Below are 18084 nucleotides of genomic sequence, written 5' to 3'. Positions count from 1 at the left end.
AAACAAATTAGGCACATTTGGACAGTCTTGATACTACATTTTGAACAGAAATGCAATGGCTCATTGGATCAGTCTAAAACTTTGCACATACACTGCTGCCATTTAGTGGCCAAAATCTGAATTGCATCTGGGCTGGAATAATACATTATGGCCTCTCTCTTGCATTTCAAAGATGATGGTACAAAAAAAAAAGATTGGTTTTGTCTTTGTATTATCTTTTACCAGATATAATGTGTTATTCTCCTACATTCCTTTCACATTTCCACAAACTTAACAGTGTTTCCTTTCTAATGGTACCAAGAAAATGCATATCCTTGCTTCAGGGCCTGAGCTACAGGCAGTTAGATTTGGGAATGTCATTTTGGGTGAAAATTGAAAAAAAAGGGGTCCGTTCCTTAAGAGGTTTAAGAACCAATTTGTTCTTAACAAGGTTTTGTGAATCTGGGCCCTGGACTGTGACAATTAAGGTAACCAGGTCGCAGTTGTAAACAAGAACTTGTTCTCAACTAGCCTACCTGGTTAAATAAAGGTGAAATAAAATAAAATAAAAAAATATTGTCTCTGTATAATGGGGTGATGAAGATGTATTAGATTTGTATGGTAGAAAGAAAGCATCCATTGGGGTGGGGGGAATAAACGTATGCTGTCTGAGGTTATCTAAGTGAGCTGTGGGGGACCTACAGTGCCTAGTTGAAGTTTACACACCCCTTGCACATTTTGCTGCCTACAAATGTAATCAAAAGTTGATTGAATTAGATTTTGTTTTTACTGATGTACACAACCTATTCCATATTTTAAAAGGGAAAGAAAAATTATAGAAAATCTTCCAAATTAATAATAAAATACAAAAACAAAGATTTCTTGATTGCTTATAACTTCACACCGTGGTAGAAGCACCTTTGGCAGCCATTACAGCTGTAAATCATTTTGAATAAGATTCCTAGGGAAACATACAGTATACCCATTGTTTTAGTCCAAATTTCTCAAGATCAGTACATTTGGTTGGGAGTCATTGATTGACAGCAATTGTCAAACCTTGTCTGATTTACTTTTTGGCCTAAATTAAAAACCACAGGCTTGGGTCAAATCCAACACTACACAACACAGAGTGAAATCCTTTGTATTTTCAAGTATTGTGGTGGCAGCATCGTGTTATGGGGATGCTTGTCACCAGCAGGGACTGGGAAGTTTATCAGGATTTGATTTGATCTGTATAAATAAAGCTTGATTTGTCAGCATCAAAATAAATATGAAAGGAGGAAAGCTCAGTTAAAAAGTTTGAGGATACCCTGCCTTCAGTCTTCTGAATACCTAACCCTGGGATTGCGTTTTTAATGCCAAGGACACACCAGAATGGTTTTCCAATAGCTGTTGAGTGTTCCTGGATGGTCCAGTCTCAGTGATGACTTAAACCTGCTCGAAAAAACTATGGTTATATGCTGCCCTAAGAGTTGTACAACATTGGTAGAATCTTATTCAAAATCATTTACAGCTGTAATGGCTGCCAAAGGTGTTTTCACCAAGTATTAACTCTGGGGTGTGAAGACAAACTCAAGAAAACTCAAGAAACAAACTCAAGAAATTCATTATAAACAAATTACATAACTGTTCTTTCACTTTGATAATGTGGAGTACGTTGTGTAGATCAGCAGGGAAAAAAATCAAATGTATTCCCTTTTTGGATTTCATTTTAAGGCAGCAAAATGTGAAGACTAGTGTAAGGGATGTGCAGACTTTCACTATGGACTGTAAGGTCTATGTGGAGGATTATCTAGATTGTGTGATTATGTTATACGACAGAAAGCATCCAGTGTTGGTGGAGAAACCCTTAAGTTACGCCGTTGTGTAATACATTCTAAGTGAGCTGTAGAGGTCAGGTAGTGGGTGTGACATCCATCCGTTTGTCACAGCGATGCAGAGCCACCAGGATTTCCTACAGATTAAAAGTGCCATCCCGTAAAACCCTCTCGTCTCTGCTGCCGTTGCTATGGAGGCCATGCTTGGAAACCCCATAGGACCTTCCGCCCAGTATAACAGTGATGGAAAAAAAAAAACGTCTCTCCCGATATAATATCGCATGCTTGGAAAAATGCTGCTGTCCTAAAAACTCATTGAAGAAACAAATCAATTATAGCCGTACTGTGAATTCCTGGTAGGCTGCATGGTCTGCTGGGAATAGTAGACTTAGAGGAAGTAAACCAGATATGTGCATTCAAAGGAGAAACACCCCACTGAGCACAGATGGCAGTTCATCTATTTTTGATTTACATTTGGTTGAGTTGTCAACTAGCGTGAATTCAATGTGAAAGTAATCATTGGATTTAGGTTAAAAGTTGGTTGAATTTTTTTTTGAATTTCCCTTACGTTGGTGACTATTTGCAAGTCGATTGATTCCAACATTGATTCCATTCAGACTTCCACATTCATTCATCACATAGATTTTTTGGGGTTGAAATGGAATGGAATCAATGTTGATTCAACCAGTTTTTGCCCAGTGGGACACACTTTGCTGAATGAGTAAATGTATCTAACAGAGGAAGGATGTTCCTAACACCAGGTACTGCTGTTCTGCCTCCCTTTAGTGTGCTACTCCCTGTACTAAAGCCAGGTACTGCTCCCTTCCTTACATTTTTGATGGTAATGCTTGAATGCTACAACAGAAAATGGAACAGAAACTATGTGCACATGTGATGTTCAAAACGTAATGCAAAGGATATGTACAGTACTAAATAAGTAACCAAATGAACACATTTCCCCTCAGGGATTACTAAAGTATTTAGCCTCCTAATGGTGGTGTTGGTATACACCTAGAAAAAAAGGGTTCCAAAATGGTTCTGTGGCTGTGCCCATAGGAGAACCGTTTTTGGGTCCAGATAGAACCATTTTTTTGGTTCCAGGTAGAACTCTTTTGGGTTCCATGTAGAATCCTCTGTATAAAGGGTTCTACCTGGAACCAAAGGGGTTCTTCAAATGGCTCTCCTATGGGGACAGTTGAAAAACCCTTTTTTGGTTCTAGATAACACCATTTTCTTCTAAGAGTGTACAGTTGTCCCATTTGTGCTTAGATAAGGATGGGACAGATAGTGACTACGCTCTCTGTTGCTGATGTGAGTAAGACCTTTAAACAGGTTCACAACATTCACAAGGCTGGGAACAATCGTCCCATAGCACTCACATCTGCCATGACATTTTTTGAAAGGCTGGTCATGGTTCACATCAACACTATCATTCCAGACAGCCTGGACCCACTCCAATTCGCCCCAACAGATCCACAGATGACTCACTTCCTTTTGCACTCCACACTGCTCTCTCCCACCTGGGCAAGAGGAACGACCTATGTGAGAATGCCGCTCATTGACTACAGCTCAGCGTTCCACACCATAGTGCCCTCCAAGCTCATCACTAAGCTGGGACTGAACCCTGGGACTGAACACCTCCCTCTGCAACTGGATCCTGGACTTCCTGACGGCCCGCCTCCAGTCCAGCTGAACGTGAACTACAGGAAATGGAGGGGCCGATCATGCCCCCATTCACATCGATGGGGCTGTCCTGGAGCGTGTCGAAAGCTTCAAGTTCCACGCTGTCCACATCACTAACGATCTATCATGGTCCACACACACAAACACAGTTATGAAGAGGGCACAGCAACACCTCTTCCCCCTCAGGAGGCTGAAAATACTTGGCATGGGCCCTCAGATCCTCAAAAGGTTGCACGAATGAGAGCATCTTGAATGGCGCTGCATCAGCGCTTGTTATGGCATCTGACCTCAAGGAGCTACAGAGGGTAGTGCATATGGCCCAGTACATCACTGGGGCCGAGCTCCCTACCATCCAAGACCTCTATACCAGGCAGTGTCAGAGGAAAGCCCTGCAAATTGTCAAAGACTTCAGCCACCCAAGTCATAGACTGTTCTCTCTGCTACCGCATGGCAAGCGGTACCGATGCACCAAGTCTGGAACCAACAGCACCCTGAACAGTTTCTGACTTAAAGCCATAAGATAAATAGTTAACAAAATAGCTAGCAGCATTGACGCATTTTGCACAAACTTTTTTTTGACTCATCACATCACATGCTGCTACTGCTACTGTTTATTATCTATCCTGTTGCCTGGTTACTTTATTCATAGTTATATGTGAATGTCTGCCTCAATTGCCTCGTGCCCCTGCACATGGACTCAGTGCACCGTGTTTATAGCTAAGTTATTCTTACTCATTGTGTATTTCTTATTCATGTTATTATTATTACGTGTTATTACTTTTCTATTATTAATCTATTTGATAATGAAATGTGGTATTAGCATTTCTCAATTAAGGTCCTCCGATCCCTTCAGTACTTGTATACCTGATTGTGCCTGTTTGTTCAACATCAACAAGGTCTACAATGGCACTATTTGCATTGGGGAATGAACTTCACATCTGTTAATCATTGTAGTCTTATGAAATTTGGTATTAATGATACTGAAAGTGAATACATAGGGAGATTGGGGGAGCAGCTTGGAGACACTGTCCTGGCCATAGAGATAGTGTTATTTGTAATTCTATGGCTCTGGCGTGCAAACAGCTCACAGCCTGGAAGCTAGCCCAGTGACTTTGAAAGGACACAGATAAATGTGTCAATAAGCTATAAGTTGTGTGTTCCTCCACACCCTGCCTGCCAGCTAGCCAGTCACATTCTACTCTCTTTCTCCCCTCTGACTATATCTCTCTCTCTCTCCCTCCCCCCTCTCTCTCTCTCCCTACCTCAGCCACACCAATGCTTTCGATTGATTATTCATCATCCAGATAGAGTAACAAAACACACTCTGTCCTCATCACCTATGGCAGATTTATAAACCTGGCAATAAAAACATGTAAAAGTAACTCAAGCCACCCTCCCGATATGACAATGAGTGAATGAACTACAAAATTGAAGTTGTTAAAGGGAGGAGAAATGGGCAGCTGCTTCGGCCAAAGGACATAAACAACATACAAAGTGAATACATCCCAAACGGCACCCTATCTCCTACATGGCCCATAGGCTCCGGGTCAAAAGTAGGGCAGTATACAGGGAATAGGGTGCCATTTGGGAGAAACCCAGTATCTCAAGGTGAGACAGTTTTCTGTCAAGAGACATTATGTACAACTGTGTTCACCATCATTGACAGACTGGTAGATGGTAAGTGATTTCATATTTCTGACAATAATTATTTAGAAGTAGGCTAATATTTGACATATGGGGGAAAAAATTATTGCATTTGACAGATTGTGATATTTCATTGGGCTATTTCCTTTATAGTGTGTTTGTGTACTCTTGTTAGGAACATAGCATACATAGCAATAAGTGAGCTTGAAAGTGTAATTGGTAAATTGTCATTACTGTTGAAGATTCAGTAATTGACCAATTAGGCTAATGGCCACACCCACGTTTTTACTGCAAAGCCAGCAATGCCATAAAGTATTATAATTTACTTAAAATGTCAAATCTATTGCAAAAGCATAAACTGCTACACTGATTCATTGCTTGATACATGTTGATTGATTGAACTTATTTTAAATACAGACCTTTGACATTGTACCAAGCAACAGCATTGAACACAAATAACATTTTAATTGTCATATAATTATACTACGTAGTTTTTAAAGTGACCAGGTAGCTTTCTCCTCCTCCCAATTCTTGAATTGAGAATGCCAAACTATAGGCTATTTAAAACAACATTTTTGCTAGGCTACATCGAAGTTCATTCGTCACAATGTGACTAGAGCAATGTAAATTAAATTATTCTGTAGGCCAATTTCAACTTTGAGACCCAAGTCCCTATTAACAAACCCTCTGCGTCTTATTTTTATAAATACGCGCAGTGCAGGAAACAATAGCCTTTGCACTTACCTTGGGGTGATTGGAGCCGGAGGTACGCGACTTGTCCCCCTCTACTTCTCCACCTTCGTTTGGAGGGAAAGCAGAAACTGCCAAAGGTGATTCTCCGCAGCTTGGACCGGGTAACCCGAGGGTAACGTTATTTTCCGTTTTCAGTAAGGGAAAGTGGTGTGTGCACTACCGTACATCTGCTGAGCTCGCTTGCCCGCCGTCCGGGGTATCTGGGGGGAAATGGTGTAAAAAGGGTTTGGAAACATGCGGATGATAAACATTACCGAGCAGAGGAGAGGGAGCAGAGAGAGAGAGAGAGGGGGGTTCACGGTGGAGGAGGGGTCGTTATTGCACCTGTCTTTCCACCACCGCACAGCTCAGCTACAGTAGAGTACGGACTTACCACGGATAACATCTCCACCCTAATGATGCTGGTTTGTAATGGTCCTAGCGATTCCCACATGTTTTGTTTTACACACAAAGACGATTCAAACTGCATCGTTACATATGTATCAGCTGCTGGGGTTAGTATCCAACCTAACCTGCTGGGGTTAGTATCCATGAAGTATAATAAAGGTTAAGAATATTCCATGCAACCTTATGTTTTAATATAAAACACTGCTTTATGTGTTAGTCTATTAACATGGTTGTAAATAATAGTCAATATTCAAGACGTGTGCTTGAATCATAGAACTGACCACATTAAAATAATTATCTGCAAACCTGTTTAATATTATTTCATTTTATTTTAAAAACCTTTTACTGCAGTGGGCTAAATCAGGGTCACACACAGTCTTGAAAGTCTTTAAACGAATCTACTTTCAAACACACATGGTTATGGGCTTAAAAAAAGACCCCTGTACCATGTCAGATATATATATAGCTGAAATGTATTCAATTTCGAGTTTGCATCCAAATATTTCACTTTATGTACATCACAGAAGACTGAAAAATAAGACAACTTTTTGACTTCGAAACACCAGATTTACATCTGTTTAAGTATTTATTAATTATGAAAATATTAATAACATTACCCCCATGAGGCCAAAGAGGGCACTTTTGGTCATTGACTGCAGGAAAGGTTCTGCCGGTGATGGACCAGATTGAAAAGGTGTCATCTTCACAACTTCTATAGTCTATATCTGCCTCTGTGGTTTCTCTCTCTTCCTGTGTGATTCCTTCCTTCCTTCCTGTTGCGGTTCGAGGAACGTAAATAATTTTGCCCTCCCTCCCCGATGCCTCCACCTTCATTTGTCTTTGACTCCTCTACCCAGGCTAGGAGAGGAGAGGCGAGCCAGAAGTGGGGCAGCAGCTTGCTGGGCTGTCTGGCTACAGAATTACGTTTGGCATCATAACCTTGTGTTACAGTAGCTCCATCTTATGTTACAGTAGCTCCATCACAAATCACAGCCACTCACAGAGCAAGAAACTGAAAAATATGCCTGGGGTTGTTATAATAAGAAATCATACAGGTGAAGAAAGTTCATGTCTGTCTGGCTGCTTAAAGAAAGATGACCAAACAGCAAAATATGTTGTATCCCCATCCTTCTACGGGTTCTGGATCCTTTGTCAATCTTTTCCATTCTCACGATATTGGGGCTCTTGTCTACCACACACATCTATAAAAGGGAATGGGTTTGTCTAGAGATATTAGGGTACAGAAGCACATTCTATACAAAAATGAACAGATATTTACCCCCCCCAAAAAAATTGACATGGTACTTCCATAGTAATAACCAATTCATTATACTGTGCCTTCAGAAAGTATTCACACCCTTTGTTGTGTTACAATTTAAAAATGGATTAAATTGCGATGTTGTGTCACGGATCTACACATAATGTCAAAGTGGAATGATGTTTTTAGAAATGTTCACAAATTAATTAAAAATGAAATGCTGAAATGTCTTGAGTCAATAAGTATTCAACCCCTTAGTTATGGCAAGCCTAAAAAAGTTTAGGAGTAAACAGTTGCTTAATTAACAATACTTCACATACTGTGATAAGTTGCATGGACTCACTCTTTATGCAATAATAGTGTTAAACATGATTTTTGAATGACTACCCATCTCTGTAAAATACCAGGGAGGTTTTCCAATTCCTCACAAAGAAGGGCCCCTCTTGGTAGAGGCCATTAATTTTTTTTGTACCCTAAAGTAAACATTGCATAATCATTTGTACAATGAAAGGATATTTTGTCTTGAAGACGATGTTAATTTGCTTTGACTCTAGTGTTCTATTTGTGCATTTGCAGAGCACAACAAATAAAAGCAGCAGATAAAATGTTATTGATCACATACTGTACATACTGAGCAGATGTTATTGCGGTTGTAGCGAAATGCTTGTGTTTCTATCTCCAACAATTTCACAACAATTACACACCTTCTCCACTGCAGTCCCGTTGATGTGGATAGGGGGGTACTCCCTCTGCTGTTTCCTGAAGTCCACAATAAGCTCCTTTGTTTTGTTGATGTTGAGTGAGAGGTTATTTTCCTGGCACCACACTCCCAGGGCACTCACCTCACCCTTGTAGGCTGTCTTATCATTGTTGGTAATCAGGCCGACTACTGTTGTGTCATCTGCAAACTTGATGATTGAGTTGGAGGTGTGCGTGGCAACGCAGTCATGGGTGAACAGGGAGTACAGGAGGGGGCTGAGCACGCATCCTTGTGGGGCCCAAGTGTTGCGGATCAGCAAAGTGGAGGTGTTGTTTCCTACCTTCATCACCTGGGGGCGGCCCGTCAGGAAGTCCAGTACCCAGTTGCACAGGGCGGGGTTCAGACCCAGGGCCTCGAGCTTAATGATGAGCTTGGAGGGTACTGTGGTGTTGAATACTGAGCTGTAGTCGATGAACAGCATTCTTACATAGGTATTTCTCTTGTCCAGATGGGATAGGACAGTGTGCAGAGCGATGGCGATTGCATCGTCTGTGGATTTATTGTGGCGGTAAGCAAATTGGAGTGGGTCTAGGGTGTCAGGTAATGTAGAGGTGATATGATCCTTGACAAGTCTCTCAAAGCACTTCATGATGACAGAAGTGAGTGCAACGGGGCGATAGTCATTTAGTTCAGTTACCTTTGCTTTCTTGGGTACAGGAACAATGTTGGCCATCTTGAAGCATGAAGGGAACAGCAGACTGGGATTGGGAGAGAATATGTCCATTAACTTTTCAGCCAGCTGGGCTGCACATGTTCTGAGGACGCGGCTAGGGATGCCATCTGGGCCGGCAGCCTTGCGAGGGTTAACACGCTTAAATGCCTGACTCACATCGTCCACGGAGAAGGACAGCCCACAGTCCTTGGTATTGGGCCGCATCGGTGGCACTGTGTAATCCACACAGTTCTTCTCCCTAAATTCCCTTTCCCCTCCATGTCTCATTCACTCCATTACGTTCCGACCGCTGCCTCCACACATGTGCCGAGTGCACATACAAGCTCCCTTTAGGCCTACAGGAATGACTATAAAATCTAACTGATGGGATATACAAGCTACATTCATTGCCAAATTATGACAGTTTTATCTGGTTGATTGAAGTAGGAGAATATGTGTTCCAACAATGAGCTGCAGTTTTGGGAATAATTGCGTCCTGTCTCTATTCAGCTTAGGCTATTTTGCGAACTGCTAGTGCCATTTAGAATTGGTTATCTTCCCCATACTCAACTGGCGGACCACTGTCCGGAGCCGACTCCTAGTTTCATGTAAACACAATTAAGACATGGAAAAATGTGTAGAATTGCAAGAAATTATCTTTAAAACAGCAAAACAAATATTTGCCCTATGCAAAAATGTGTGGAATTTAGTAAAATTTGCTTTGAAACTGCGTAATCTTCTTCAGAAACATTAGTTTGAGAGAGACAAAGAGCGTGTTTTCATCAGAATCATGAAGCATAGGCTTACTCATCAAACAGATGTCGTGGCCATCACCATGCAGTGTTCAATGTGGAATTGTTAATCCATTTTGAAAATTCCAAAGAACAAGCAGAATAAACTAAATAGAACGTCTGTATATCGAAAAGAAGACAGATGTTTGGTTTGTAACCCTGAAAAAATTGTCTTTCAACTCACCAAATTGAGCCCTGTTTAAAATGACCACTCTAGGAGAGTAACTGTTCCAGACGCGAGATGCACATCACATTATTTGAACTGTTCATGCCATAATATGTACTTGGTATTTTACCAAATAGAGCTATCTTCTGTATACCAACCCTACCTTGTTACACAACTGATTGGCTCAAACGCATTAAAAAGGAAAGAAATTCCGCAAATGGACTTTTAACAAGGCACACCTGTTAATTGAAATGCATTCCAGGTGACTACCTCATGAAGCTGGTTGAGAGAATGCCAAGAGTGTGCAAAGCGGTCATCAAGGCAACGGGTGGCTACTTTGTGAAGAATCTAACATCTAAAATATATTTTGATTTTTTTTAACACTTTTTTGGTTACTACATGATTCCATATGTGTTATTTCATAGTTTGTCTTAACTATTATTCTACAATGTAGAAAATAGCGAAAAGAAAGAAAAACCCTTGAATGAGTAGGTGTATCCAAACTTTTGACTGGTCCTGTAGATAAATGTGCACATATTTTTTATCCCCAGGGCTGGCCTTGGTAAAACGTTTCTTTTATAGTACTCAAGTACTTGAATAAAAATAATGCGAGTACTCAAACAGTCAAAAAATATCGAATGACAATCCCTAATTGTGTTCCCTTTAATTGGCAGGAAATAACATGTAGCTCCAGGATGTCGTTAAAAAAAACCTTTATGGTACATACAGACTCTGTCCTAGATTGTGCTGGCCTGTTTTCTTATCATGTTGCGAGGATAGACCACAGTGCATGTATGTCCACACTGCTGCTACATTTGTTGGGCTCCAAATCTAACCTACTGTATAGTCCTGGTGAACAAATCTTCTCTGTCTGTTGCTATATCTGTTGCCTGGAACCCCTTTGACTGTGTTTGTCATCATATAGTATGCAAACAATCCACATAGGACGCCAAAGAGCTTACTGAACGGGTTGTGTTGCATGACTTCAACGCCATCCAGTGGTTGTCTTGTCACATTACAGTACATTTCAACGGTAGACCGAATCTACGTCAAACCAAACCACTCCATTTTATGTGTTGTCGTAATGTAAATGTATGGAGACCACTCAGATAATAAGTTTGACAGAGCATTTTTTTTTTTTTTTTTTAACAGGACTTTCAACAGGATATGTGTAAAGCATACCCCAGAATATCTTATCAGTGGAATGAAAATTCTGTTATGCTCAATGCTCTGTTATATCTAGTCACAATTTGTCACCACACATGTAATTGTGGGAAATGTAAACAATTTTTTTTTTAATGCAAAATAGTCCTGTGATAATTCCTTTATGTTCTGTTATGAGGTCACATAGGCAACTGCACACGGAAGTCAAAAGTCAGAATTTATTTATTTAGCAATATCCTGATCGTCTGAAGGCTCATAATACAGATTGTCTTTGGGAACGTTGCACAAATAGTAAACAATTACAATGGGTTATTTGTAGGGATTAGAGGCACATGAGAATAGACAGAGAGCAAATATTTGGGGACAGTTGACAGTTGGAGAGAGAATTTAGAAGCACTTCCTGTGGACGATTGATGGTCCGGCCTCCTCATACTCGTCTTTGCTGATCCACATGGCCTGGAAGGTGGACAGGGAGGCCAGGATGGAGCCGCCGATCCAGACTGAGTATTTACGCTCAGGGGGGGCAATCATCTACAGGGAGCGACAGTCAGTGGTTAGGGGAGAGTCAAATGTTGTCTATACAAAGTCGTGTCTATCCTAACCAGCCTTGCTGCACCAAAGGTACTTTGAGACCACAAAGTACTTCATCCTCAAAGTACTTTGAGGTACTTCACTTTTGCATACTTTCTCTCAGTAATTGTGATGGTGGTGTGGTTAGGTCGATTGTCCATTATTATAGAGAATTCTCCATACCTTGATCTTCATTGTGCTGGGGGCCAGGGCTGTGATTTCCTTTTGCATGCGGTCACCGATACCTGGGTACATGGTGGTACCGCCGGACAAGACATTGTTGGCGTACAGGTCCTTACGGATGTCAATGTCGCACTTCATGATGCCGTTGTATGTGGTCTCATGGATACCAGCGGACTCCATGCCTATGGGGATAAGAAATAACAGTCTTTACACCCACATTCTGTTGAACTCCATGCAAGACAATAGAGAAATAGGAACGTTGGATTCTGAGTCTTGTCATGTGTAGTGAGGCCCCATGGGAAAAGAGAGGAGAACCCCAAGCTTATACTTAGTTCATAAGCATCAAGTAAAAGACGATACATAGGGTATATCCTTAATGAATAATACATTTGGTTACACAATATTGACTACTTTTCTTCCAGCTATCCTGCATAATCTTTTCTACATTACTTGTGCTACAGCACAGTAGATCTAGCCTGGTCCCAGATCTGTTTGTGTTGTCTTTACAATGGCAGGAGTTGGTGAGCGAACACAAAACGGATCTAAGTCCAGGTTATAGAACATTGTGTAGGTGCAAGGATTTGGATACTGACCAATGAAGGAGGGCTGGAAGAGGGTTTCTGGGCAACGGAACCTCTCGTTACCGATGGTAATGACCTGACCGTCGGGCAACTCATAGGACTTCTCCAGAGAGGAGGAGGAGGCAGCGGTGGCCATCTCATTCTCAAAGTCCAGAGCCACGTAGCACAGCTTCTCCTTGATGTCACGCACAATCTCTCTCTCAGCTGTTGGGGTGGATAAAATAGTCTGTTACCCACCACAAGACAAACAAGGTAACAACTGTTACATTTAGGGAAATCAAACCTACGGTGTGTGTCAATATTGACAACTTTGAACAGACTCCTCAGCTAACAGTACAATAAATGTCTGCAGTTACTCTATTTTGCCAATAGAAGGCACTGTAAGTTTATGAGCAACCAACAGTGGCAAGGTTCAGTTGAACTAAACAGGTGTCATTAACGCTACATGTTAACTAGGTGAAAGGCTACATGAATATTCAAATGTAATGAAAAATAAGTCAAATACTTAAATTCAAATGTATATAGTTCTACATTGATATTCTATCATTACCGGTGGTGACGAAAGAGTAGCCTCTCTCAGTGAGGATCTTCATCAGGTAGTCAGTCAGGTCTCTGCCAGCCAAGTCCAGTCTCATGATGGCATGGGGCAAGGCATAACCCTCATATACGGGCACGTTGTGGGTCACACCATCGCCAGCGTCCAGCACAATACCTGCACAGGTCACACAGACACATTAGTACAGACACACCAACGAGCATCACGGTGGTCAATGCCAGGGTTGTGTGTTTGATTCCCAATGGTGCTACATATACTAACGTGTGGTGCACTCGCTGTACTGTAGGTAACTTTTTACTGTCATCCATTTTTGGGTGGATCAGTGTTAGGAGGCACATGCTCACCTGTGGTACGGCCAGAGGCGTACAGGGACAGCACAGCTTGGATGGCCACATACATAGCTGGCACGTTGAAGGTCTCAAACATGATCTGCAGTAATGGAGGAGTCACCATGAGTCACTGAGAAATGTCCCACAAGGCACAGACGTCAGTCAGTTCATTGTCTAGTTAATTGATGCCAGAGAAACCGGTGTTTGGAGGACATATTCCGTGCCAAACACCGGCTTTGAGGGCATTAACACTTTTATTCAACGGGTTACCAACGTCTTCAAATAGTAATTGACATATTTTCAATAAATGGAATTTCTTCATAGTATTTCATCCTTCCACAAGATATAGTCCCGACACAAAGTCTAGTGTTGCTAAAGACGCGTTCGGTCTTTTTCTTCAGTATCTATGAATATGACCCAGTCGTTTGTTCTAAGTGTTTCATTGCTGTACTGCCTGGCAATGCTCTTATACCTTGCTTGCTAGCTAGCCAACAACAGCTAACTTAGTCACATCAAAAAGTGCAGCCAGGATAACAGCAAAGTAGCTGCATTTGCATTTGTTTAAGCTGTTTTCTGGAGACATTTATTTAGAAACATTCATAACAATGAGCTAATGAGGTGCAATTTTTCCTGGCATAGAAAATGTGCACACTCGTCAGGACACTGTTGTTCAGAGGACCTAGCCAACAACACAACTACAGTAACACAATCACTTCAAACGTAATCTGGAAAGACTGCGTTACGTTGTACCTTTTTTCAATTGACATTTTTTGTTGTTGTATATATATCCATAAAAATGATGGCAGCTGATTCATTATTTCGACTGGCTGAAAAACGCTGCCTGCCTGTCTGTCTCGTCCTGACTTATTACATTACTATGGGACAGCAGGTGATCGAATTTGAATATTGAAACAAATGTTGCAAATGTCGGAGAGACAGACAGCAAGGTTTATACAAATCTCCGCTGTTGAAAACAAAATCTAGATGCTTTTTATAATGGAGATGAAGTTTATAAATTGCCTGGCTGGGCTGATGAGACAGTGGATTGCGCAGTCAGGTGGAACAGAGTAAAATAGGCATTTTAACATCATAGATTTAGCTGCTGGCAACTAGACACCGGCTGGAATCCGGTTTTAATCAATCAGCATTCAGGATTTGACCCATCCGTTGTATAATTGTCAACTAAGGTGAATTCAACAAAACATTTTACCTTGTAATTGGATTTAGGATAAACGTTGGGTAAGAAAAAGACAAAATGCCCTTACATTGATGACCTTTTGCAAATCCAATCAGTTTTCCACAGTGACTCAACGTCATCATATATATTTTTTGGTTGAAATGACGTGGAAACAATGTTTAATCAACCAGTTTTTGCCCAGTGGGATATTTCTCATTAAACTATATCATAAGACTGATGGCCAAGTTTTTGGGTTTAAGGTATTAGGGCCCACCTGGGTCATCTTCTCTCTGTTGGCCTTGGGGTTGAGTGGGGCCTCAGTGAGCAGGACAGGGTGCTCCTCAGGTGCCACACGAAGCTCATTGTAGAAGGTATGATGCCAGATCTTTTCCATGTCGTCCCAGTTAGTTATGATGCCGTGCTCAATGGGGTACTTGAGGGTCAGGATACCTCTCTTGCTCTGGGCCTCGTCTCCAACATAGGAGTCTTTCTGACCCATACCCACCATCACCCCCTGGGGAAGAGACAGACAGGCATGTGTTATTCACATGAACAGAAGGTACAGACATGAACAACAACAGCCACATACCGTATTGATTTGTGAAATAGTGAATCTCCATTGAAAGTGCCTTTTATTCCGGGACTAGACTTCATCTTTTTCCATGAAACTGGCTCAAACTCTAGTCTGATTTCCAGTCTGTTTGTGCTATCATTTAAACTACTTGTCACTCATTGTCATGCCGTGTTTGGCTTGACATTGATAGCAATGTAGTTGGTAAGAGCATAAACAGATCTTGAACCCGTGTGGATTTTTTATTGTTGGACATAAGATAATGTATAAACACCAGGAAATCAGCTCCAAGTGATTTTATTCCCGGTCAAAAATAAACGCAACATATAAAGTATTTTTCATGAGCTGAAATAAAAGGTACAAAAAATGTACAAAATGTACAAAAAGCGTATTTCTTTCCAATTTTGTGCACAAATTGGTTTACGTTCATGTTAGTGAGCATTTCTCCTTTGCCAAGATAATCCATCCACCTGACAGGTGTGGCATATCAAGAAGCTGATTAAACAGCATGATCATTACACAGGTGCACCTTGAGCTGGGGTCAATAAAATGCGCAGTTCTGTCACACCACACAATGCCACAGATGTCTCAAGTTTTGAAGAGTGTGCAATTGGCATGCTGACTGCAGGAATGTCATTTAGAGAATTTGACAGTATGTCCAACCGGCCTCACAACCGCAAACAACATGTAACCATGCTGGCCCAGGACCTCCATATTTGGCTTCTTCACCTGCTGGATTGTCTGAGACCAGCCACCCAGACAGCAGATGAAACTGAGGAGTAGTTCTGTCTATAATAATGCCCTTTAGTAGGGAAAAAGTCATTCTGATTGGGTGGAACTAGCTCCTGAATGGGTGGGCCTATGCTCTCCCAGGTGCGCCCGCCCTGGGTGATCCATAGATTGGGGCCTAATGAATTTATTTTAATTTGACTGATTTCCTTATATGAACTGTAACTCATTAAAATCATTGAACTTGTTGCATGTTGTGTTTATATTTTTGTTCAGTATAATTTAAGAAATCCGTTCCCAAGTATTCCCACCAATAATAGAGAGAAACGTGATCGTATACAAACGTAAGCAATGAAATGATTATGTTTTAGTCAAACATTATATCTGTTTGGGCTTCTTGCGATCAATTTGCATACTACGAATAATTTGTAATTATGTTCCGGCCCCCCTGACTACTCTCCAGAAATAATCGGCCCACGGCTGAGTCTAGTTGTTGATGATCCATGACCAACTAACAATAGTGTTGCAGCTCAACTTCAGGAATGACCCTGGGAATGACATGAAGAGGTAAAATGGGGGAGGGAGTGAGATGATGTCTCACCTGATGACGGGGGCGCCCCACAATGGAGGGGAACACTGCCCTGGGGGCATCGTCACCGGCGAAGCCAGCCTTCACCAGTCCTGAGCCGTTGTCGCATACCAAGGCTGTTGTCTCTTCCTCGTCACACATGGTTGAGTCCGGTTACTGTGGGACTACACGCACACGCACACACATACACATACACACACAATACACCAGTTGTCACCAGTAAGTCAAGTATGTCAGAGCACAATGTGTTTCACACATGGCATATGGCCATAGCAAAATGAAGTGTTACTGCATTAACAGTTGCTGCCATTCACACTGTGAGCTTATTCTGTAGCACTGTCCGTCTGTCTAGTCTCTTCTTGTTGTTTGTTCATATATGCCATGCTAGCTCCATAACTCACTTTTTGTTTGACTAACAAATTAATTGACTGACTTACTGTTTATAATTGTAATGCACACAACAGAGGACAGTGCTACATTTTGATTGCTCTAAGTGCTTCAACGTATTCCTGTAGTGGTCCTAATCCCAGACTTTAAAGCACAATAGCAGTTTTAAGAATCTTAAAGCAGGGATCTGTATTGCATTTTGTATCAACTTTTTATTATGTGTAATCATGAACTCAAAGCAACATAAAAATGATTTTGCTATTTAGTCTTAGACGTTTATTGGGTAGAAATTTGGATTCATACATCGCTCTTTTTTTTACACATTTATCGGTGAGAAATGTTGCTTCAGTCATCGCTCTTTTGAAACATTTATCGGTAAGAAATGTTGCTTCAGTCATCGCTCTTTTGAAACATTTATCGGTGAGAAATGTTGCTTCAGTCATCGCTCTTTTGAAACATTTATCGGTAAGAAATGTTGCTTCACTCATTGCTCTTTTCTCTTGTCCACTCAGGTCTGTTACAGTACATTCAACTGTAACATACAGTATGTATCTTACATATACATGGTAATGTACAGGAAATGCACTGACTGGAAGTCGCTCTGGATAAAAGAAGAGTGTCGTCTAAATGACTAAAATGTGAATGTATTACTGAATGATAAATTATTATGATAATAACAGAATTCCATCGAAACAAGTTCATGATAATTGCATGTGTGCAGGAGAATGACTTACCCTGGAGAGCTGGACAGGAGGCAGTGTGTTACAGTCCCTTGAGACAGAGAGAGGAGAGTGCGCCTGGCTCACCTGCTCTCTGAATTTAAATAGGAGTACACAGGACCCATGCCATCACATACCTTCAAGACCTCGAGCCTTTTTAGGAGACATGTCACCCTTACACACCAATGCGGAACTGAAAGTTAGAGTTGCCCTGTCCCACTACGGTTGTCACACACATGCACGCACACACGCACGCTCAAGAGTCTCATTTGGCTAATTTATAGCTGGGAGGTGGCACTGTGGTCTATTGTTGGAAGACTGGAAGACAGGTTGATGATGCGTTCGCAGAGAAAGGCATGTTGGAGGTCACTATATAAATAAAGTCCGGTGCATCAGTCATAATGGAGACATGGCCCCTTGTCTATCTGACTGACGTTCAGACACAGCGTTACAGCCAGCCAATCAGGGCATGCCATGAAAAATGACAACCAAAGCCTCTGGGACCACTAGCAGGCCTTCAAAGGAAGTTTCAGAGCCTCACCCTGAATGGGAGTGGACAATAGTCATAAGACTGTTTTCACCAATAGAAATTTAGGACAGTCTTCACCAAACCAAAAAGTCAATCTCTAGTCTGGTCAG

At 41.5% G+C, this 18084-nt stretch overlaps 1 protein-coding gene across 1 annotated transcript; it reads right to left on the bottom strand.

Moving 5' to 3' along the window:
* Nucleotides 1-11258: 11258 nt before the first annotated feature.
* Nucleotides 11259-17795, bottom strand: acte1 (actin, epsilon 1). The gene is made up of 8 exons (XM_021604338.3): nucleotides 17461-17795; nucleotides 16352-16503; nucleotides 14725-14964; nucleotides 13289-13373; nucleotides 12939-13100; nucleotides 12401-12592; nucleotides 11808-11989; nucleotides 11259-11585 (listed from the first exon to the last, which is right to left on the bottom strand). Exons 2-8 carry the CDS (start codon nucleotides 16478-16480, stop codon nucleotides 11442-11444), a joined length of 1134 nt encoding a protein of 377 aa, XP_021460013.1. The 5' UTR covers nucleotides 16481-16503; nucleotides 17461-17795; the 3' UTR covers nucleotides 11259-11441.
* Nucleotides 17796-18084: the final 289 nt, after the last annotated feature.

Source organism: Oncorhynchus mykiss, chromosome 1 (genome assembly GCF_057628025.1).
Source record: "Oncorhynchus mykiss isolate SJ-2025 chromosome 1, ASM5762802v1, whole genome shotgun sequence".
Classification (NCBI taxonomy): Eukaryota; Metazoa; Chordata; class Actinopteri; order Salmoniformes; family Salmonidae; genus Oncorhynchus; species Oncorhynchus mykiss.
This window is presented reverse-complemented; position numbering and strand designations above follow the sequence as displayed.

Excerpts from the sequence above, each read along its gene's own strand:
- acte1 (XM_021604338.3), bottom strand. The coding sequence starts at position 16,480 with ATGTGTGACGAGGAAGAGACAACAGCCTTGGTATGCGACAACGGCTCA. Across the intron at positions 13,374-14,724 it reads ACAGAGAGAAGATGACCCAG|ATCATGTTTGAGACCTTCAA; the intron begins GTGGGCCCTAAT and ends CCATTACTGCAG. Across the intron at positions 11,586-11,807 it reads CCAGCACAATGAAGATCAAG|ATGATTGCCCCCCCTGAGCG; the intron begins GTATGGAGAATT and ends CGCTCCCTGTAG.